The sequence below is a fragment of the Mus caroli genome, unplaced genomic scaffold, assembly GCF_978045245.1.
Source record: "Mus caroli unplaced genomic scaffold, Mus_caroli_1 scaffold_17, whole genome shotgun sequence".
Taxonomy (NCBI): domain Eukaryota; kingdom Metazoa; phylum Chordata; class Mammalia; order Rodentia; family Muridae; genus Mus; species Mus caroli.
In genome coordinates this window covers 56,638,760-56,663,631 of record NW_028227272.1, presented here as the reverse complement: position 1 = coordinate 56,663,631, position 24,872 = coordinate 56,638,760, and the positions used below count along the sequence as shown (strand labels likewise).

Below are 24,872 nucleotides of genomic sequence, written 5' to 3'. Positions count from 1 at the left end.
ATGAAGAGAAAGGGAAAATTCTAGGAATCAGAGGACCAGGATGTCTGCTGCAGGATTGTGTTTTCTATATAGGACAGGAAATCTATGCCTACTACATCTGAATGATGTGGCTACTGACATGAGAACAATGATAACACCAGTTACCAATAGGGATTGGGGAAATTTCACAAGGCCCCACCCTTGAATGAAAAACTACAGGGAGTCAGTGCTTACTGAGTGAGGGAGAATCAGTCTTTCTTAGGGATGAGTTCCCTAAGTAGTTGTCTAGTATAAAGTGTCACACCAAATGTACATTTATATATCTATGTGAGTATGCATGTAACAATAACAATTATAGGAAAACCAAAACTATAGAGATAATACATAAAAGAAGAAGGAGAACTGGGGGCAAAGGAAGGGAAACAATGTGGAGTGGGGAGGAAAATATGGTAATAGGGGATGAAAGATGATCAAATGTACACAATAAAAGTGTCATAATGAAGCCCATTATGACACTTTTGTGTCATAATGAAGTTTGTACCATCAACAAATGCTATAAAAATGAAAAGATAGATATATGAATGAAAATCTCCCATATACAGAACGAAGTACTATTGGTCTAAAAAGTGATAGCCCATCGTTTCTAGCAAATGGATGGAACTGGAAGACATTATGTTAAATGAAGTAAGTCAGAACAGAGAAAAGTCCCACATATTCCCTCAAGTGTTGAAGTTACTTTTAATGTTAGCAGTATGCATCATACTAATTACAAGAGGGTGGGAAGGCTAAGGGCATGTGGAGATAGAGAGAGGCTAGTAGTGTGTATACAGTCCCAAGCAGAGTGGGTTGTCTGCCACAATGGGAACTACAGTTTACAATAACTTACAATACAGCTTGTCCATTACTAGGAGTTCAAAAGCACCAAACACTAAGTAATGATGAGGTGGCAATGTTAATTACCTAATTTGACCCATAACCATTATAACCATGTTTTGAAATACCACTCCGTGCCTTCTAGGAACCAAACAGCACTGCATTTGGGAAGACAAGAAACAAAGGCAGGGTTTGAGGGTAGTAGAAAGCAAAAGCCCCAGCAGTGTTATAGGAGAACGGTGGCTGTGGCAGGAAGCATGGGAGAGAGGTTGCTCTGGTTTGAATGCTAATTTATATGAATAAGTAAAACTTTCCTATCTCTCGGCGATGAACACAGATATAGGAGGGTAGAATTTCAAAGAGGCTTTAGCATCATATTTCTGCATTCATACTTCACTTCAGCCTAGTAGCTCTTGCTGCTGCCATCTTCACCATGTAAGTGCAGGGTAGTCAACTTGAGGGATATGGTTAGAAGTCATGCTAATGTGCCTTGAGACAGAATGCCTTTCTCAGTCTCTCTTGGATGCTTGCATGTGCCCTCTGACTCTCATTTGGGTCTGTGCTTGCCCTGTTAGTACTGGGATCAGGACACAGATGTTCTGATATGAAGGCACAGTCAAAATAATTTAATTACTCATTCAGATGATATTTTTCCTTGAAGATACTCAAGTCTGATATACTTGCAGACTGTGGCTCTTATAGAGGAAAGAGGTGAACACATTATTAATATTAATAATTTATGTCTTCAAGTGATCTTTTGAAGTATGCATAAAATTTGTGAACATTAACTTCAAAAATGATCTTTTCTGGGATGAATTTTATTATAGTTACAACGATTACAGTGATTGTGAAGCAAGTATTAAAATCTTCTCTCAAGACAGAGCTCTACAGGTTAAAAAAAAAAAAAAAAGAAAAGGAAAAGAAAAGAAAAAAAAAATACAGGAAACCAGTATTGTCTAAACCAGTCAAGAAGGCAGGTGGCATTAGCTCCTGGGTTCTTATTAACTAACATGTCTTCTTCCAAGTGCTTAACTTGGCACATTCCACTTTACAAGGACTCAGTGACCACCAAGTGGTTCTGAAATGGTTCCCATAAATCAGAGTATATGACAATGGCTTGTAACATGCTAGATGGATTAGGCAATCATCCCTGTGTGGTGACTTAATGAGGCAGGCACCTTGTGTCCCTGGAAATTTTACTCTCCTTGAATCTCACTCTGACCTTTGGGTTAAGTTCTAATTTTTGATCAGTATCCATCTTCCCAAATTTTGCATGCTTTGCCCTGGAATTTATTAAGAGACCAAGAGTGCAGTGTGAATTGCTTTAAGGAAGTGAATTGTTTCCTTCTATGCTACAAAAGGTTGGTCTTGAAAAGTCAAATCATCTTGGGTAAGGGACATGGGATTGCTTTCGTGGCAAAATGAATTTAAGTGGGTTAATTTTTGTTTCATAACCATACCATCTTTTCTTCCTCTCACCTAGCTCCTGATGAGTCAGCAACACCTTCACCCCCAAACACCCAGTGACCAAAGAAAGAGCCCAATCACAACTTATCCCTGGAGTCAGCTAAAGCTAAACACCTTGGCCTGAACACACAGCCGCATCCTGACGAATCCACGACTCTCCATGCAGTACCCGTATTTATTTACCTCTTTGGCTTTCCCCTTGGGTTATAATTTTTATAACCAATGGAAAGTTTTATTTACCTAGGGAAACTCTTGCAGGAACAGCTCTCCGGTCAATCCAGAAAGAGACCCAGGAAAGCATCACCATCAACATGGCTGGAAAATAGGTCTGCAGGACAAAGAAGAAAACATGCCTCCGTAGCACAAAGTTGATGAAAAGTCTATAGTACCACCCTAGGAGAACAAACAAACAAAGAAACTGATTACCATTAAACAGGCTTAGGCACACAACCTACTCTTCAGACAGGACGCTCTCAGAGCCATGGACCGTGATAATCCCACCTCCGCTTACTCAGCAGCAGCTGGTTCTCACCTGCGCTTGCAATTCTAACCCTGTCAGATGGAATGAACTACAGCCTGCTTAATTACTCACCTGAAAGTATGCTTACCTTCTAGAGCCCAGCAGGGAAGGGAATGACAATTACATGGCACGTATGTAATTGTTTGCAGTATTTCTTTAAGAACAGTGCTAAAGGTGCTGAGGTGGGAGTGGGTGGCTGGGTGGGGGAGCACCCTCATAGAGGCAGGGGAGATGGGGGTAAGGGATAGGCAGTTTAACTAGGAAGAGTGATAACATTTGAAATGTAAATAAATAAAATAATCAGTAAAAATTTTGCATTAAAATAAAAGAACTGTGCTAAATGATGACTGTGTATCGTAGTGAAGAGTCGTTTATCAGCTGTTACAAATGATGAAGAACATTTGATTGTAAGAAAAGGTTTGGAGTGTACCGCTGGACCTTTGCTTGGGGTCTGGAATGCTAAGAATTTAAAAAGGAGGGGCATCTTTAACAAGTGTTCGTTACTTTGAAGTTTCACAGACTTGAAAGATTGATTCTTTCAGAGAGAGAGAGAGAAAGAGAGAGAGAGAGAGAGAGAGAGAGAGAGAGAGAGAGAGAGAGAGAGAGAGAGAGAGAGAGAGAGAGAATTGTTATGGTTTGCATATGCTCAGCCCAGGGAGTGACACTATTAGAAGGTGTGGTCTTGTTGGAGTAGGTGTGTGTACTGGCTATTTTTGTGTCAACTTGACACAGCTGGAGTTATCACAGAGAAAGGAGCTTCAGTTGAGGAAATGCCTCCAAGAGATCCAACTGTAAGGCATTTTCTCAATTAGTGATCAAGGGGGAAAGGCCCCTTGTGGGTAGGACCATCCCTGGGCTGGTAGTCTTGGGTTCTATAAGAGAGTAGGCTGAGCAAGCCAGGGGAGGCAAGCCAGTAAAGAACATCTCTCCATGGCCTCTGCATCAGCTCCTGCTTCCTGACCTGCTTGAGTTCCAGTCCTGACTTCCTTTGGTGATGAACAGCAGCATGGAAGTGTAAGCCGAATAAACCCTTTCCTCCCCAACTTGCTTCTTGGTTATGATGTTTGTGCAGGAATAGAAACCCTGACTAAGACAGTGTGTCACTGTGGGTGTGGGCTTATGACCCTCATCCTAGCTGCCCAGAAGTCAATCTTCCACTAGCAACCTTCAGATGAAGATGTAGAACTCTCAGCTCTGCCTGCACTCTGTCTGCCTGGATGCTGCCATGCTGCCACCTTGAGGATAATGGACTGAACCTCTGAACCTATAAGCCAGTCCCAAATATATGTTGTCCTTTATAAGACTTGCCTTGGTCATGGAGTCTGTTCACAGCAGTAAAACCCTAACTAAGACAATTATAATTACTATTTATTATTATTTTGCAATGCTAAGGATTAAACCCAGAGCATCAGGAATACTAGGCCAGTATATATCACCAAGAAACACTTCTCCATCCTTAAAATTTTTATGAATTATTATTTGGGGTTTTATTGGTGGGGCTGGTACAAGGGATTAACCACGAAGGACGAATGCTGCTCTACCCTATGGTTCAGGAGGGGAAGATGAAGATGATACTATGGGTGGACCGTAGACTCCTTTACTCATTACAACAGGTCATTCTACCTTGTAAGACAGTCAAATCATTACTCCAGTCAGTGAAATAGAGTCTGACTTCATCTTTAATCCTAAAAATACTGAGAGTTCCCAGGCCCCATTTCTCTATCCCTTTCTGCCTCATAAATAGCAAAGTAAAAAACAAAAAACCATAATAAAAATAAAAAATAATAAATAAAATAAATAAATAAATAATAATCTATGCAAGCACATAAAAAAGCCCTCAAAGTTTCATTTGGCATCCCATGAAGACTTTAACCACTGTCTCCTCCATCAAAGGGACTGCCCCCTGCCTTTGCTCTACCCTCAAACCACCATAAAATTCCAAGCCAGTTGCTCCTTTCTGTGTTCTCAGCTCCTAGCAGACCTGCTTGGCAGGATGGATTGCTCTTTCTAGGAAGCTCATAATGTGAGCCATAAACCCGTCAGATCTGTATGTGTGTGGCATCATCCTTTTGCAATGTGACTTAAATTTTTGGCATGAGTACCTGGGGGGGGGGGGAGCTGTCTCCCATTGCCTCCACCCGTAGAAAGAAGCAAAACTAAAGACTGAGAAAAGGGCTGGTGGTAATTGGGGTGCCATCCCAAGATATACTTATATCCTGTGCCATCCCATATACTTACAAATTGCCACATTTGATCACGTTCTGACACTAAGGGTTTGGATGTTATTAAAAGCATCACAGGGCAGATGCAGATGAAAATGATGACGATGGCACTTCCTAGCTAATATTGCTTAAGCACTTCCCACGTGGCAGACACTATTCTAAGTCATTTAAATGTATTAACTCATTTGCAAAATCGCATAAGGCAAAGACTGAATTAAGCAATCCCAAGGCTGTGCTAGTGGTAAGCGGTAGAGTTTGAACTCAGGCAGTTGCCCCTGTACTTTATTTTTGATAACACATAATTCCCTGACATATTCTGCAGGGGTAGGAGTCTTTCCTTTGTGAACCCACAGGATGCGATTTAGAGGAACACTGAAATGGATGAACGACAGACAAACTCTCTCCCACTTGATGTTACTGGGTGGCCATGGGTTTGTGTAGGGTCAATGGTAATAGTGAAAGGATTTTTATGAAAAAAAAAAAAAAAGCAAGACTGCTGCAAATGGAAAATAAGTTTCTGCACCCCCAATTTCCAGCTTTTACAATGAGATCCATATGCATGGTTTTATCTATCTATCTATCTATCTATCTATCTATCTATCTATCTATCTATCTTATATAGCAATTTGAGGACGGCGGTTATAGTTGGTAGCTGTGATGATAGGAATAGGGAAAATATTTACAATCGTTTTTGATGAAGCTAATCTTTTTAAACAGAAGGACACCACATTAAAAATTTATAGATAATGTGACCTGTTATCTACTCATGAACTGAATTCAGTCATCTTTCTGAAACTTACGAACTTGTTAAATCTGGATACAACTATTAATTTGATATATGAATACAGCTTTCAGAATGCCTTGATCTTGTACTTTCTGTGATTAGAACACAATTTTATTCCTTCTCATTAAAAATGTGCATTTTAAAACAAATTTAGAAATGGAACATATTGAAATAAAGTTGAAACTCTCCCCAATCTCTAGCTACTTCTTAAAAATTTAGAATGCACAGGCACATACAAACATACCTATATGGTTTAAATAATTTCCTCAATAACAAATACAAATTTTTGTTAAAGAGTCTTCTATTAGTTTCCCTTTTAATAATAATAAAAAAACCACTTGTGTCATGCTATATAAGGCTATACATTTCTATAGTCCATTTTTTAAGGAGCTAATGTTCTACTTCTTAAAAGTATAAACATACTAGAATGTTAAGGCTTCATATTTCATTTAAAAAATACATAAAAGCATCTTTGTGAACAGATTTTCAGTGCTGTTTTTGTCTGATTTTTGACAGGCTCTACAATGTGAAGAAAAGAGGATAAAAATTACCTAGTGTTGATCCTGCCTGGGCGACAAGCACAGATAGTGGACTAAATGGAATGATTTAGAGGTAGAGTCAGAAATTGGAACACTTATCCCCTGCATTTAAAAGAATAGTTGAATTTCTACTTAATATATTCATGGATTCTTATGCTTCAAAATCCTAAGAAGTGCAATAGATATAATAGATATAAATGTATAGATATATTGTATATATCTGTATAGAAATACCACCCTTTGATCTCCATGTTTCCTATGTATCAAATTATGACAACATTAAAAAGACAGATCATAGTCATAATTTATCATGAAGTTACTTAATCATAGTGATAATAAAAAATTAAAACTTGTATATATTATTCATTGTTCATTGTATACATTCACTTATTTAAATATTGGCTTAACTGAATTGAGGACTGAAAACAATAAGTTCCTGGCATTGTTTATAAGACATGAGCAAGAGAAGTGGAAAACTGCTTCACAACAGCTTGTCAGCATGAGGTGCTCTTAGTACCACACAGGCTCTTCAGACTTCTGAAATGCTTTTCAAACTTACACATCACATATTCATTTATTCAACAATTTGATTCTGTGAATCTCCGATGTGCCAGGGATATATCAGTGATCAAGGAACACAAGTGTGTGTTATTTGCATATCAGAAAATGCAATGGACATGATTAAAATGAATAGCATCATTTTTTGGATGTTAAAGAACGCACGTGAACAGGGTGAAACTGACATTTCTCCCAGATCTAAATGGCTGGAGACCCACTGGTCCCAGGGATGCTATTCACTTTTTTGAGATTTAAATGTTGGTTGTCCTCTTAAGACCCTGGCTTCTAGACAGATAACTTAGTATTTGATAACTTAGTATTTGCTCATTAAATGGTATGGCCAAGCATATGGGATAGGATTCTAGCCAGGGCAGTCCTGAGCCCGAGTGCCAGCTACAGCCACATTCTGTAGCCTGAACACAGTTCCTTTAAACCACAAGTGATGTTTTATCTGCTTAAAATGACACGGAGTAGTACTAACAACTAGCTAACAAGATGGTGAAAATGGACTTTAGGAGTGGGGTGCTTTGGAGGAGGTGAGAAAGAGCCTGGGTCCTAGCTTCAGTGAACAGCCAGATGAGTTTTTAAATCACCTGGGATAAATGCTACCAAATCAAAAATAAATCAATCACAATGAAGAGTATATAGTGTATTTCTAATTCTAAACAAATCTTCTCCTTAGGGCAACAGAGCATCTTGTTAGATTAATTGTGTTAGTTGATTTCTGTTGAGCATCTACCCCATACCAGGCATATTCTAGGATCTGGGAAGAGATGGTTAATAAAGCAGATAGAGTTTCCTGCCTCATTGTAAAGAGAGACTTAGATAATAGACATAAGGCTTCTATTTCAACTAGTAGTACATGCTGTGAAGACAAAGGGAGAGAGGAAATAGTGAGGGGGGAGGCTTAGTTTAGAAAGGCTCATTAGGATATTACCATTGGGGGAGATGTTTTACAAAGTGCTGACTAAAGCAGGCAGTTAGTTAGTCATGAGCTGGGCAGGGGTAGAACAAAGCTATACAGAAGAAATGAAGTGAGAGTGTGACAGGAGGCAGGAAATAGAGGGCACTGTGGTGGAGGACCACAGGTCAGGGTGAGGACGGAGCAGCACACAGGATGTAGATCATGTTGAGAAGCCTAACATTGCTTCTAAACAAAGTGGGATGGAAGACCACTGAAAGGCCTTTGGTCTGGAAAGGGTTTTGAGCTGAGATTTCCTTATTGCAAAGAACACGCTGTGTGTTCTACTAAGTGTAGAGTAGAGGGGCCAAGAATACAATTAAGGCGTCTTGTTGGAAGGGTTTGCACAGTGGGGAGAGAAAGAGGTTCACTTCACAAACAGTAGGCGCTCAATGGTTGCCAAAAAATTGTCTGCACATAATGCTGTACCTGTGCTGCTGTAGAAAGCCAGTCCACTGGATGCACTGAACTCCTCAATGAAGAACTGAGAAAGGGAAATGTGCTCTTCCGTGTTTAAGGACTTGTTGCCGTGTTTCCAGTAGAGCATTAGGTCCTCTTCATTATAGGCATCTAAGATAACACAGACAGCTCTGGTGTTAGAAGTTAGGTGAGGGCTGTAGCCATGCTTTATACCATTTTGAAACCGCTGTTCCCGGTTCAATGCCATTCAATAATGTAGTACGTATTGAAAGATAATTTTCCAAGGGACTCAATAAACCTGTACTTCCAAAAGGAGACAAAACAAAACACCAGCTCCATCTTCATCTCCCAACTCTGGAGCCTGAAGACTGGCTAGATGGCGGCATTACTCCCTCTGTGATGTTTGAGATTTTCCTGTATGCCCTGACTGTGTGCTATCTCATATAAGATTAAGCCAGGCCTCAGGGCTGGGCCACAGTATTGCCCTCAAGTGGGCTTAGTCTATGCCTTTACGTTTCTTTTGCTGTACCTCTTTTGGGTGAAATCCTAAAATGAGGCTTAGTTTGTAAAGAATTTCCTTTTCTTGTGTTATAAACACTTTGTAATAGAGCTAGAAAAGGACGGGTGTGTAGGAGGCTCCCATGGAGGCTCAGAGCTTCACCCATGGGATAGAAAAACTGCAGCCAGCTTTTAAGATGTCTTATCAAAAGCAAATACTGGGTAACAGTCATTGACAGGAAGCTGGATCACAGACCCCTTAATGGGACTTCGACTAGGGAGTCTGTGCTCCAGGCTGGGTTCCTCTGGAGAGCCTGTGAACACTTGAAAGAGGATTAGAACCTGACTGGCTATAGGATTCCCAGACTTTCCGAATGTAGAAAAATCAGTGCCAATGTTAGGAAACTGCCCGCTCTAAAGGAGCTGCCTTGCATGCTATTGTGAAAAAAAAAATCACAGAACATTTAATTACTAAAACATTTCCCCTTGAATCTTCTCTTTCAAAAGACACCATCTGTTATCATCATTAGGAAGAGAGCAAGAGACAGAGAGACTGAAAAGCAGAGCCATATAGTTGGAAAATATGATAAGATGTTTAAATGATTGCTAAGCATGTGTGCCTATCTCCCCGTGAGTGTGTTTTAATGATGATGCGGACTTGTTTCCCCAGGCAGAAAGACTTACAGCTTTCCAGCTCTAGAGAGCAGTTCTGAGTGTCCAGAGGAAAGTGGCTGAAGTCCATGAAGCACATGGCCGAAACTGTTATCCTGTTATAAGAAAGAGAACTTCGATCATTTACCCATATGGCCCAAGTAGCGTGGTGCAGCAATGGAGCCTCTCATTGTTTTCTGGCTTCGTGTGCCTTTCAAGGATAATGAGAAACAGGCCTGACTGCGTTCTGTCCAAATAACAAGACAGCCAACCCGGAGGGGTAGGGATTGCTTCCAGATTGATGAGTAAATTCTTACACTTACTCCATATCTCACTGTTTCCTGCTTAGCTCCCTATGCAGTTTCTGGCTCTCGTGATTTTTTTTTTTTAAATTTCAGAAAAACACTTTAAAGTCAGTTGCTTTCAAGTGCATCTAAGTCGTTCTGCTATCTAGAAGATGCAAAACTTAGTAGTCTCCAGTAAAAAGAGTTGAAGGGGTGATAATACAAATTTATAGGTAAAAGTTTCCTTCACAAAGCACTTGGAAAATTTCCTTCCAGGACTGAGGCAAAAGCCTGCAGCATGCTTAGCGATAGAGCCATGTGCATAATACATAATTCGGGAACTATTAAGGCAAAGGCTTGCATATTGATGAGTTTTTTTTTTCTTAAAATTTTATATTCTCCTAGATTTTCCTGGCTTCCGGCAGTAGCTGCCGTGCTATGATCTTGCCTCAAAGTGAGACCTGTGGTAGCCACCATAGCAGATCAGAGGTTTCTAAAAGGCCCTCAGCAATTCTGCAAAAACAAAGGCAACAGATGCTCCTGCCCATGGTGCCTCTGAGTTAGTCGGAAGAATAGAAGCATTTTACCTTCTGTGACCTGCATTGTATTGTCAATAGCCAAAGCATCAAGAAAGGATGTGTGTGGATGGTATTGTGTGCAAGAATGCATGCTTGGTCGGCTTTGTTATAAGGAAGTATCCTCTGAGGTCTTTTCTACTTTATGGTATATTTGAAGAAATGATTGATGAGGATTTTGGCTAGGTGGCCACAGAACCTAACCTGGTAGCAGGTGACCTGGTTCTGTGCTTGGACTGATTCTTTAGTTGGATTGAAGAGCTGCACTCACAACAATTTTTAATCCTCCTGAGTTTGGGCCTCTCTAAGACTACCTCCAGGGTTAAGCAACCCCAGAAAGAGTGAGACTCAGCAAAGCCATTATGCTCATGGGTATCACCTGAGTGAGGTACACTGCACTATGCTACAATGGGGATTAAAACAATAACCACAAAAGGCTGAGTCCAGGAGAGACCACAGCAAGTTTGCAGTTGTCCTTCCTGGAAAGTGTGACATTGTTCTGTCATGTATATATGTTCCATCATATATATATATATATATATATATATATATATATATATGTGTGTGTGTGTGTGTGTACGTGTGTGTATGTGCGTGTGTGTGTGTGTATGTGTATGTATATGTATGTATACATATATATATATATGTGTGTGTGTATGTATATGTATGTATACATATATTTATATATGTGTGTGTATGTATGTACACATACATATATATATATATTCTGTCAATATATATATGATATTATGCACATTATGCACTGGGGACCAGGGACCCTCACACTAGTCTTGGTGAGGAAATATTAACTGAGAGTTGACCAGCTGGATGATTGCCCTTAGTTTCCATCCTTTCCAGAGGTGAAGGTGATACCATGGCCCAAGGAGCCCACCTTAACCACCATGAGCATAGACACTCTGGTATGGCTCATGGGCACCAGAGGAGGAGAAATGCTCTTATCAGGGAGGATAGCCCAAGCGATGAAAAGTTACTACACCAGAGTCTGTCTGACAAGGACCAAACAGACATTAGAATGTGCAAGGTAAGCGGGATCTATGGGGTTATTCTATTCCTCTTCATTCTTTCACCAACACAGTTTTAAAACAGCTAATTCTTTAATTAAGATTCCATTTTCAGTTTTTAGTGACCATTGCCACTAGTATTTATAAGTCCTATATAAAACAGTAGTGTTCATGAATTTCATTTATAGCTTTTTATAAGGGTCTGATGCTAGCTACCCTGTGAATGATGCTTTCTAATGAGCAAAGATAATTTCTTCTTGCTACAATAACAAGCGACTACAAGCCTAACAGCTCATAGCAGCATACATGCATTTTCTTTGGTTGTGTAGACCAGAGGTCCAATCAGTATAATTGTCCAGAGTCACGCTTTAAAGACTTTACAGGGAAAATCCACTCATACTGATCTGAACTGCCACTCCTTGGGCGACTCATTGCCAACTCTTCTTTTGTGTAAATCAGATTTCCTCTCCTTTTCCATTATAAAAATTCTTATGCTGCATCTAAATCCCAGATAGATAATCTAGGACCATTTTCCCATGATAAGATCATTAATTTTGTCCATGCACATTATGCACTGGGGAACCAGGGAACCTCACACTAGTCTTGGTGAGGAAAATATTAACTGAAAGTTGATGGCACACGCCTGGAATACCAGTACTCAGGAGGCAGAGGCAGGCAGATCTCTGAGTTTGAGGCCAGTCTTATCTATGAAGAAAGGTTCGGAACAGCCAAAGCTGCCCAAAGAAACTCTGTCTCTAAAAACAAAACAAACAAACAAGTAAACAAACAAAATGATCTTTAACTTAATCACATTTGCAAGGATCCCCCTCCCCCAAAGACCAACTCTCACAGTTTCCAAAGATAAAGACCTCATTTTTTTTTTTTAACTTACTATAGATGCCTTCTCAGATTTCTAGGGCATTACAAAAAGCTGAATTGCTTGGATATACAGAACCCTTTTAAAAAAGAATTTCTATTTTAAGCCACTTCATATGCACAGACCTCATTTGGATAAAATAAAAATGGCTCATTAAAGATAAGAAGCTGTTCTAGCGTCGTGCTAGAACGCATGCTTTAACTAACACAAACAAAAAAGCAAGCGAGAAAATTTGTATCATGTTGCGTATTTTGATTCTGCCTTCATATGACAACTGAAGGAGCTAACTGGAGAAATGACTTCGTTAATTCAGGATTCTAGTCGGCTCATTGGAGCACAGTCATAAGAAGGACTTGGTTGGTAGAAATAGGTTCACGTACCTATACAGTCATGTATCAGACTTCTACAGATTTCCAGAGGTCAGCTCAACTCTATTTGTCCAAACAATATATGGACAGAGCAAGGATATACAGAACAGGAAGCAATTCCTTAAAGATTGGGCAACAAGTGGGTAAAATTACATACGCTGCATGTATTGTGGTCTTCAGCATCATGGTTCTCCCAGCAGAACAATATTTAGTAGTGCAAAGCAAGTACTTGGAGGCTGAAGTAGTTAGGTTGAAGTGACACCCAACAAGTTTGGTTAGATGGCTGTGGTCCAAGGAAGCCAAAGATCAAAGGAGGCCCTCATACCTGAGACTGAAGAGAACATTCCCATCGGGATGTACTCGAAGCATGATATTCTCCACGGTTGTGTCGTGGATGAAGGATCTTTTCGAATGGACAAAGAAGATATCAGGCACCCAGATCTTTTGGATCAGTCTGCGATCGAAGGTCATGCTTTTGTTTGTGGTGCTAGGAAAGGAGAGTCTCTCATCCTTCCAATAGTGCCTGAGGTAAAACGTCATGGTAAAGTCCTGGACACAGAGAAAGGGACCAGTGAGAACCAGGAGGTACCCTGCTCGGGTCATAACTTCAGCATTATGAACTCGCTGACGGCCATACTCTTCATGGCTTGTATATCATTGCTTGTATTCCACTTTCAGAGAGGATGGAGCTGGTCTCTCATCGTACTCCTCATACTCTTCATACTCCTTCTCCATTCCTGCTTCTGTCTTCTTCCGTTTCCATTCCTCCCTCCCTCTCTCCCTTCTTCATCCTTTCCTTTCATCACCTTCAATTCCCTCCTTCTTTTTAAACATGGTCCTATTATTACAACAACATCTAGATTTCAGTGCAGGATTTCATTGCCCTAAGCCTCCTGAATGCCACTGTATTTAGTTTGTAATTATTTCTTTTAAAAAAGAAAAAAAAACAGATCTCCCAAATTTAATACACTATATTTCTTCATGAAAATGAACACAGTGTTTATTAGTGGGAGGAAAGTAGTTGAATGTTGAAGGCTAAGGGTTGCAACCACTTGATGCTTAAAGGATAGAAAGGATACAGCAAAATGGCAGTTCTGAAAGTTTATGTTGAGAAAGAATCACTTTTGAGCTGTGCTAAGATGCACACTCCCTAGAAGCCAGTCGCCAGTGCTCCCGATTCGCTGTGGCTCTGGGACCTCAGTGGACATCATGGACACTAGCTGAGAGAATATGGTGATGACATTAAAAACTTGTGTTAGCATCCAGTTCTGAATGCCTCAAGGGAGTGTACTGGTATCATGGAGGCCAGCTGTAAGACTATAAAGACGGCAGATAGAAACCTGCTCTAACATTACAGTAATAAAAAACAGACAAACATAAAATAATTTGAATTTTATGTTATTCAATGTTACAGTTAATAATTTGGTTGGCTGAAAAGAAATTTCTATCTTCATCGGTGCCATTGAGTCTGGATTTAAATAATGTGTTTCGCTTTTCTTAAACATGCATCACTTTTCATAACCGTTGGCTCATCTTTCTCAACCCAAATCCAACTTTTCTTGAACTTGTGTGTCTAACAGGACTCTGGCACTCATTTGTACAAATGGAAGATAGGTATCAGTCAATTTCCAAATAAGTTGGCCAGCTACATTGCTTTTCCTAGGTTTCGTAAGTGTACACTGGGTTATCGCTATGAATTAACTGTGAGGTTGGCTATGTTTGGCCATGCATTCGGGTGAGGGCCAGTAAACGGATCCATTCCGTCGTCAGCTTAACACTACTTCACAGAGAATTGTGCAGGTTACCGGGCGGACTGGCCTAACGGGCATACACTTGGAATCATATGTCACTCTGATCTGGAGGCCACTCAGAATTAAATTAATACAGGGGGCACTAAGATACAAAGTATACCCAAAAGCCGCACTTTACTTGATGCTGGGTATCTGTGAAGAATATTTGTTATTTACATACACACATAATCGAAACGAAGGAAACCCGTGTAAGGAAGGCAGAAGAGACAACAAGATGGGGTGGGGGGTGGGGCAGGGAGGGTGGCAACTGATCTAGCCTGGCTCCAGGGACAAACCTGACTGGTGTTTCAGAGGAAATGACAATGAGAGAAACACACGGAGAGGCAGAACTCTGAGGGTCAGGTGATGTGGGCATTCTGCAGGAGAAGCCTTTTCATGTGGGACCCTCAGCTTGCTTGTTGTGTGGACTTGAACCGAGCAGGAGCAGCGGCTGAGGCATAGAGCTGAGCAGGGAAGACAGCTATTGTGTGCAGATGAATGAGGAGGTGGAGTGTGTAGTATAGATCTGGGCCAAGGGGACAGGTTTATCTTTGTAGGAGCCTTCTCTGTAGGGGAGCAGTCTTCAGGCTGAAAATGTTGGCCCAGGGGTAAGGCTGTGCTCGACATTTTCCACGCATACTATTAATATTTCACACATGGGCCAGAAGAGAAGGTCTGCAATTTCCTTCTGACCCCAACTCCCAGGGAGAAGGCTTTGCCATCACTCTGTGGGTCTGCCGCTCTGGGCTCATGTGGACAACACACAGTTACTTGGGATTTCACTCAGGGCTTCGGCTCCCTATAGATGCTGGTAGCCATTAGGTAAAAGCGAGGAAACAAAACAGTGAAAATGAGTTTTAGAAAGGCACTGCAAGCATAATGGAGAAGGGCTCATCAAAACACTGACCATGTAAATAAGTTAACATAAAACGAGGAGGGGGGAGGGTTAAGAGAAATCCACCTGAAAACAAAGTATGTGAGTGCTTTTGCATAGAAGCTGGGCACGGCATTAAGCACTGCTGCAGTAAAACCTCCCTAATGCTGAAAATCACTTAACGGAAAATCTATTCTGAAAGTTACAAAGAACGTCCTTATACATGAAAAAGAGAAAATGAGACGAAAAAGGAACAGTTGGCGCCATTAAATCATAAAAATGGCTAAAAACGATAAAACCAGGTTAAAGAAGGGGAAAGGGGTACAATAAAATAAATAAAATAGGGTAGAGACCCGTGAAAGGGTAAAAGGAAGTCTCATAATAGATGGCCATTTTCAAATATTTTCTTTTTAAAATTTACTTTTATTTGAAAATATTGGTTTTATTATTTGATAGACATTCCACATATTCTAATCCTGATACTTTATTTTCTCTTGTTTTGAAGCTTTTAAATGTGCATTCTCATGAAATTTTCCAAAGTTGCTTTTAGGTAGTTGTTAAGTAAATCTTTTTGGTATGTTATCTATGATACATGTATAGTTATTTCTGTAGACGTAAGTTTTGTATTTACTCGTATCTAACAATTTAGTTTTTCTTTTGCTTTCTAATATGTAAAATTATTATGTATCTATTTTCATATGTGACTAAATAAAATAGTAATTTTAAAAATAAAAATGTTCTATGAAAATAAAGGTATTACATCGAAAAATAAAACATTAAGCTGTCATATTTTTATAACACATGCAAAATTTTCGGAATTAAATATGATCATGTTTTTAAATGCCCTATCTCCTCATATTAGTTATTTACAGACAAGCAGAATTAATATTAACCAAGACACCTGGAAATAATCTACAAAGCTTGGCCCAGGAGTCTATCATTTTATGAACATGACCATCATTTTATAAGCCAGGCCTCATGGGTGAGATTGTACAGTATGCAAACAGTATGGTTGTTCTTCTTATACTCTCGTTTTCAAGTGTGTAAGACTGTGACAGAGAGACCAAGTTTACCAGGATATTTTACTGGAAGCCATAAATGAGAAACGGAGAAAGAAGCAGTGGAGAAAAAGTAAGAGTTAATCAGAGGGTGGAAGAAGATGTGAATGGAAGAAAGAAAAGCAAGCACCACTCTACTGTGATGCAAAGAAGGACTGGTTACCAACACACGTGCCTGGAAGGGCTTATGCAAGACCAAAAGATTTCAACCCTGTTATTTTACTCCTTCCAGAAACAGATCAATACCCTATGGGAACACTCACCATGTTGACCTCTGAAATGCTGTCGATGCTTTCAACCTGGACATCTATACCCACAGGCACTGGTGAACCTTCAGAAAGAAAAATGAATAATTTACTGAGAGATGCAGTGTAATCATTTTGGACATCTTCCAAACTGAGAAAAAAAACATTGTTCAACAACTGGAGGTGATCTATTTTTCCCAATGTATATATATATTTATTCATCACTTCACCTATTTTCTACTGAATCATTTATCATACATACATACACCCTCAAACACAATAACTAAGGCTCAGGTGATAATAAATGGTGCTCCAATCATCATGGCTTACTTTCTTGAAAAGTCTCAAAGAATTCCCTGTGCAATATGTTATAGATGTGGTGTTTCCAGCTTTTGCCATTTCTTCTTTCTTTCTTTCTTTCTTTCTTTCTTTCTTTCTTTCTTTCTTTCTTTCTTTCTTTCTTTCTTTCTTTCTTCCTTTCTTTCTTTTTTGGCTAGTAGGGATTTAGCGAGGAATAGTATTTTGGAAGCAAATAGAAGAGCATGTCAGATTGTTCATTTTGTATGCAATTGGCAGTTCAGTGAGTTTTACAGAGTCCTTGGCTTTGGAAGATCAAACCCATATCTCTCCTGTCCCTAATATCAGATTTTTACTTTCATACAGTGGTCGGCAGCCTAGAGATATATTCCTGTGTGCTATACCAAGGATGTAGACCCAGACAGGTCCCCTTGTAGATCAGCAAGCACAGAGGTCACCGGGGAAGAAGCAAAAAAAATCTTAGAAACTTCTCTGATGAAGTATGCTCGAATAGAAACTGAAGCAATTTCAGACAGTGAGTGGACTGCAAACTCCCTGGCAGCTGTGGCTCCCGAAATGGGCTTCCTGCGCCTAGAAAGTATAAATGAAGACCAAGAGAGCCTAGGCCAGACAGCCATTGTACCATTCTATAGTTCCACTAAAATGGATTTCAAAACCCTATCTATCTGTCTGTCTGTTTGTCTGTCTGTCTGTATAAATCTCTCCTCTGTCTCTGATTCTCTATCTCTGTCTCTCTCTCTCTCTGTGTCTCTCTGTGCATGTATAGAGAGATTGCTTTTAATAATTTTATCATTTACTTTTAGATGTGAAATTTGATCTGCATCTATGTTGACACCATCCATATGTTTATACAGAACCACGGCATGCATTTTCTTACTGTAGTAAGTCATTCTCATTTAAATCACATTGCGTGGTAGAAGTTAAAAAAGAACTTTCAACTGCTAACAAATAAAGATTAATCCTGCACAGATGAGTCCCAGCTGTTGAATCAAGATGCTGGGATTAGATGAGTCCATCAAGAAAAGCTGCCATACTTGGCTGAAGAATGACTGAATGTGTTGTATGTGACGCACATGAGCATACCACTCAGCAGCCTTCCGGATGCATAATACAGTATAAAATAAGCTAACCCCTCTGACTCTCTTCGGGGACCTCATTAATTCCTGATGCTACCTTTATCAGCACCAGATTCCCCTTTTGATCATTAGCATTTCTTACTTAGAAGACTCTCGGCTTGCCAGGTACTTGGTCTGTCACGCAAATATCTTCCCGTCTAACCCTTTATCAATGCCTTACTTGGGTTCTAACTTCCATCTTCCTAGCATATTGGATCAATTAACTTATATGACACTAATTCTATAAATAGCATTGTTTACTGCAGACTCTGACTATGCATAAACCCGGGAACAGCTTGGTATTATTCCTTCATAGGGCTCAGCGTTGGTGGTTTTGCCCTTTATCTTGAATTAATAATCAAAATAAAAATTCATGAAAACATATCATCCATAGCTCTACTTGGCACTTCATGGTGAACAAACCTTCCCATTAATTCTAATATTGTGAGGGAATGAGATTTGTAAAGGTCTGGAAGGGGTGGCAGAATGTCCTGGATAAAGCATGAACACAGAATCATACAGATGAGGATTAGAATACAGCTTCATCACTGTTATATATGTTATGGAGTACGAAGTATCTCCAAGGTTTGTTTTTTTCCACTATAAAATCTGCAGAGAGATACTCAAAGAGTCCCATTGCAGGTCCCCAGTAGTACAGCGTGTAAGACTTAATAGACTTAATTGGACCTTAATAAATTAACTCTACTTGCTCAGTTAAGCAAAAATTCAAGCCTGTTTTTGAAAACAAAGCTTAATTCTACATTGTCAAACATGTAGGTTATCAATACTCTCTCTCTCTCTCTCTCTCTCTCTCTTACACACACACACACACACACACACACACACTTGCATTGATTTCCTATTATTAATTTTCTGATGAAACCAGAGCAGAACTTAGATTTAGGATCCTTTAAGGATAATTGGCCCGTTGAGTCTATGGGTTTCATAGATTCAGTTCAGTCATTCAAAACTGTCTGTGAACTAAACGTGTGCTCCATCCCCTCCCATCCTTATTTTACAAACAAGCCTTATCAACCACAGTGTACAAGTATTTACATTATACTTGGCAATAGAAGCAATATAGAGATAATTGAAAGAAGTAATATAGGGCATATGTAAGTGCCGTGCCAATTCACATAAAGGATTGAGCATCTGCACAAGTTGGTGCCTTTTTAGGCAATGCTGGTAGGCTTCAAAACAGTCCCTGGAGATACAGAGAGATGTGTATATCCCAGTTGTTGGTGGCTATCTCTGAAATCCTGGGGACACTCTTATAAAGCTAACTCTCAATGTTATATTCACACTGCCATTGGCCATGCACTGGAACCTCAAGGCTGGTTGTATGGTGTAGGTAAGATGACTTAGCTCATTTGAAATGAGTTCCTGTTATGTATTTCTTCTCTCTTCCGTTCAGACTTATACTGTTATATGAAGATGAGCTCCTCGGATTTCATAGACAGTGTGTGCCTAGGGATGCTCTCTGACCTCCTGTCTGTGTCCTTTGAACGCCATGTCAAGGGCACTCAACTCCTGGGTGTAAAGAAACCGGGCTCTGATGCCTGAAGGCTGAGGAGAAGGGGAGAGGGATGCAAAGGCAAGATGGAGAGTTATGGAATGTTGGTTACTCACCAAACCTCCAAACATCACAGTTTGACTTACTGCAGAGTGAGACTTTCTCATAGAGAAAGTGACAATTAAAAGCACAGGGTTAAAACACCAACATGTGTAGCCTCACAAAACCAAAGTACGGCTAAACTTCTGTGCCTCCTCAAACCTTGTACTTCAGTTTGCTAATCTATAAACAAACAAATATGGCACCCACCTTGTAGGGCTATTGGGAAAGCAATGAATGGGTGCTTACCAAGTCCTGCCCTTAACGGCATTCAAATATTCTTTAAGCTAACAGTCACTCTCTGCTGGGACCACAATAGACTTAACATTAGAAATGATAATGTCTTTATAAGAATTTATAATGATATTCTTTATAGGTAATGTTTATAGGTAAAAATTAAGGAAACATTAGTTAAATATTAAACATTTCAATTATGGTCAGTAGCTATGCAGTAATATACATTTATAGTCATATATACATATATATATAAATGGATTTTTAATATATGTAGATATAGTGGGGTTAAGTAGAATCATCTATCAATTTCTATAGTGTCTTTACCATACATTGCACAATGTGTCCTCTTATATCTTTGAAGGCTCTCCATAGGTACCAGTACACGTGGATTTTTAGCTCTAGCTGACCTCTGCATGAACTTATGTGGAAAAACAAGAAGGCTTGTTTGAAATCCCAAGCCAGGTGCAGGGTGGGGCTAGGAACCAGGTCCTCTGACTCCCAGGCTTCTTGTGTGACATCCAGCAGCCATAAGTGGCTTTGATAATACTGGGTTTTGTCTCATCTCAGCAGTCAGCATCTAGGTGCCGAATTGACTTTCAAGAGACAAAGGCATTATCATTGGGGAGAATGAAACAAAAAGCCCTTAGTTATAGGAGACATAGTGGGTGGGAAAACATAAATAAAGAAAATGAGCTGCAATTTATAACCCAAGTTAAACAAAAAGCTCCCTAAATTTACATTCTCCTGTTTCCACATAATGAGTCAATTAATCTTCGAATGCTTTATAAAAGTAAAAAAAAAAAATTAAAAAATAAAAATAAAAACCACCCTGGTAGCAGCTGGTTTTAATGTTAAACCTAATTAGGAAAACACATTAAGGCAAGAGAAGTGCTGAAGTTACATTTCGCTTGAGAGGAGAGAAGTGTGCTCGTGAGCTTGTGCTGTGGACAAGTTGCAAGGAAATGACATAAATTCAAGCTCGTCTTTTGCCTCCCCTAGCACTGTTTCCCAAAGGAAGGCAGCCATTTGAGAACGGAGCAATGGGTCACCGTAGAGGGCACGGTTCTGATCAAACAAAGCAAACTGAAGACTGCTTTCACGGAGCTGGTAGACTGGCATATCTGATTGGATTTATGGATTTTTCCTTCTGGAATGACTGAACAAGCCATCTGTACACCATTTAGCCCTGCCTATTATCACAAAACACAAAGGAACAAAATGAAACACAAACAACTTCCCAAACAAACAACCCCTCAAAAACAAACAAACAAACAAACAAACAAACAGAAACCCACCACTACCAACAACATCACCACCACCAAAAACAAAACCTTAACGTGTATTCCTAACAGATCAGGCGAAGAGGAAACTTCAGGTCAATTTTATGCTTCTCTGGAGGTGAGGTTGATGCATGGGGTGGAGGATGAAGGCAAAAGTATTTTTCCTCGAAGGAGGATGCTGGTTTAGCATTCTGCAGCATTGGTAGCCAGCGTGTTACAATGTTACAAAGTGTCTCCTCAGAAGCCTGCATTGGTCCTGAGCTTCGGAATAAACTCCGTGGTACATCTGCTAATCTTTGGAACATATTGAGTCATAAGGTGTCTGTGACTTGTCTTAAGGTCCACTAACACATGTAGCCATTTCTCTCTCTATCTTGGTAATGTCCCTAAAACAGATCCTGTTTAAAAAAACAAAACAAAACAAAACCAAAATCTCTCTTCTTCTACAACAGAGAACAATTTATTTGAGGAATCTAGCTCCCAGGAATTAAGGAAGTCTTAACTAGAGTTGAAGGAGGCGGAGGGGCTATGCATAGGAAAGGGAAACTTTAACAGCATACCTTTCCCTAAAGACTTCACATGAAAATGTCTACAGCTAACACACTTTTAGCAAATTTATCAACAGGATATAGAATACTCTTCTGTGTACAAATGGCAATCAGAAAAACAGAAGGAAATCAGTAAAACAGTACCTTTCACGATAGCCTCTAAACAAACAAGCAAACAAAATCTTGAATTCCTATTGAGAAGAATCCATTACCAGGCACTTCCCGTTGTAACTGGAAGCCGGTTTCTAACAATTCATGTGAGATTGGCGCCCCCTAGTGTCGCCAAAGGATACCACTCTAAGCAACTTGATTTTTAGAAATCACAGCGAACAGTAGTTCTACACTATATTATACAAATGTTGGAAGACCTTTTCTGGGATGAGCATCAACTTATTGAAAGCAAATGTTATTTAAGGGTTTTGGTATCCTTTGGGAGAATTTTCAGAGGAATAGTGAGGTAGAAAAAGAAAAGGGCAGAGTTTCAAATGGACAGTGTGAAATGAATATTTTTTCCTTTTTAAAACAATACATTTTACTTATCCTTTGGTAATTTTACACACATACGCAAGGCACAAACACACACTCAATCTCTCACAAATCATGCATGCACATGTGCACGCGCACACACAGACACACCACAGTGTATCTTGACCATATCCACACTGACACCCCATTTCTTCATGGGATCCCAACAGGAGTCCTGCCCTCTCCTCACGTCCTCTTCCTTACTTTTCTTTTTAAAAACATCAAGTCCAATTAGCCAGGCTAGCATGAGCATGGGCAGACTTTTAATACCCACACCCTCAAGGCAAAAACGATGTTGTCTCCTGAGGGAGGCAACAATTGTCAATAGCTCCTCAGCTAGACGTGAAGCCTCAAGCCCCCTCTCCTATCTATGCTGGCTCGATCTATTGACTGGCTTGATCAGATCCCTGGCGGGGCTCCTGCCAGTGTGTTCTCTGACTAGACACGCAGCCGCTCACAGGAGGAAATTCTTTACTAGCACCGTAAACATGATAAAAGTCGCTGGAAGGTCATTTGACTGTAGGAGGGGGATTTACTTCCTTTGTCTTGCTCTGTAGACACATTGTCTAACTGCATTCGACACATGTGCATTTATACCTATAGACTAGTGCTGCTCTCAGCCTGGGGCACGGACGCTCCTTTTGGCCGTGGTTGTCAGACAGTCAGAGACTCACAGTGTTGAGAATATGTGACTGTTGAGGGCTCAGCTCTAAATTAAAATATCGTTAAACCTGGGTAATTTCAAGGCTCCTATGATTGTAAATTGGAATTCAACAATTGTGATGAATACCCCGGAAAACAAAAAGTAACAGACTCGACTCCCAGGATCATAGGATCAGAAGTGAGGAGGACACATCTGCCCCAACACCAGAAGTATCTGGGACCAGTGGGACCCAGGCACCCAGGAACTCACCTGACTAGTGGCACAGGTTCTTTTCTGTCTGGGCCAGTGCCCCAGCACACCTTGGGCACAAATTCTGCAACCAGCCCCACACACCCAGAGGAAGATCCACTCCCAGGTGCTCTAACACACTCAAAACCACAGGATCTAAGGATCCAAAGAGCTCTGACAAACCCAGGATCTCAGGAACATAGGATCCCAGAATCACAGGATCACAGAGACAGCTGAACTCTGAGGAGCTCCGACACAACCAGGATCACAGGAAGGACAGGCTCTAGTCAGATATAGCCAGGGCAGGTAGCATTAGCGATAATGAGATGGCAGGAGGCAAGCATAAGAACATAAGCAACAGAGATCAAGGTTATGTGGCATCATCAGAACCCAATTCTCCCAACATAGCAAGTCCTGGATACATCATTCTACCAAAAAAGCAAGATACAAATCTGAAATCACTTCTCATGATGTTGATAGAGACCTTTAAGAAGGACATAAATAACTCCTTTAAATAAATATGGGAGAAAACAGGTAAACAGCTAGAAGCCCTTAAAGAGGAAACACAAAATCCCTTAAAGAATTACAGGAAAACACAACCAAACAGGTGAAGGAATTGAACAAAATCATTGAGGATCTAAAAATGGAAATAGAAATAATAAAGAAATCACAAAGGGAGACAACCCTGGATGTAAGCATCACCAAGAGAATATAGGAGATAGAAGAGAGAATCTCAGGTGCATAAGATATCATAGAAACATTGACACAACAGTCAAAGAAAATGCAAAAAGCAAAATGCTCCTAACCCAAAACATCCAGGAAATCCAGGTCACAATGAAAAGACCAAATCTAAGGAGTAGATGAGAATGAAGATTTTCAACTTAAAGGGCCAGTAAATATCTTCAACAAAATTATAGAAGAAAACTTCCATAACCTAAAGAAAGAGATGCCCATGAACATACAAGAAGCCTATAGAACTCCAAATAGAGTGGACCAGAAAAGAAATTCCTCCCGACACATAATAATCAAAACCCCAAATGCACTAAACAAAGAAAGAATATTAAAAGAAGTAAGGGAACAAGGTCTAGTATAAAGGCATATAAAGGCAGACTTATCAGAATTACACCAGATTTCTCATCAGAGACTATGAAAGCTAGAAGATCCTGGGCAAATATCATACAGACCCTAAGAGAACACAAATGCCAGCCCAGGCTACTATACCCAGAAAAACTCTCAATTACCACAGATGGAAAAACCAAGATATTACATGACAAAACCAAATTTATACGATATCTTTCCACAAATCCAGCCCTACAAAGGATAATAGATGGAAAACACCAACACAAGGAAGGAAACTGAAAGAGGAAAATTACTGAACACCTGAACTTTTCCTGAACTCTCCTACCCCTCCCATCCAGAGACTGTTCCCGGAGCACTCCTGAACTTTTTACCCCAAGGTACCCCCTCCCAATTGGAAACAGCTCCAGGAACATTTTTTAGATAAGGAGTCTCCTGGAAAAAACCTAGTCCTACCCCTCCCAACTAAAGACTATGCCAAGAACATTTTTGAGATAGGGGCCTCCTGGTACTACCCCAGAATGTTCCAATAGATCGAGTACATTGCCAAAATATAGGACACGACCCCTTGGTTATGTAAAGCCCCTTGGCAGAACACCTTGGTGACGTAAAACTTGTACTTTTCCCCTGGCTATTTCCTATAAAAGCCTGTGAAAAGTTTGGGCCAATTGCCGAATCTCCTCTGCACCTTGCTGGCTGCATG

At 40.1% G+C, this 24,872-nt stretch overlaps 1 protein-coding gene across 1 annotated transcript in view; it reads right to left on the bottom strand.

The window, feature by feature from the left end:
• Gabrr3 (gamma-aminobutyric acid type A receptor subunit rho3) overlaps window positions 1–21,890 on the bottom strand; it is a 36,943-nt gene extending 15,053 nt beyond the window's left edge. The window contains exons 1-6 of the mRNA XM_085832122.1: window positions 21,820–21,890; window positions 16,584–16,651; window positions 12,924–13,147; window positions 9,506–9,588; window positions 8,333–8,473; window positions 2,560–2,712 (exon numbers count right to left, since the gene is read on the bottom strand). Of these exons, the coding sequence (XP_085688248.1) occupies window positions 2,560–2,712; window positions 8,333–8,473; window positions 9,506–9,588; window positions 12,924–13,147; window positions 16,584–16,586 (604 nt within the window). The 5' untranslated portion in view covers window positions 16,587–16,651; window positions 21,820–21,890. The remainder of the gene's footprint in view (window positions 1–2,559; window positions 2,713–8,332; window positions 8,474–9,505; window positions 9,589–12,923; window positions 13,148–16,583; window positions 16,652–21,819) is intronic.
• Window positions 21,891–24,872: the final 2,982 nt, after the last annotated feature.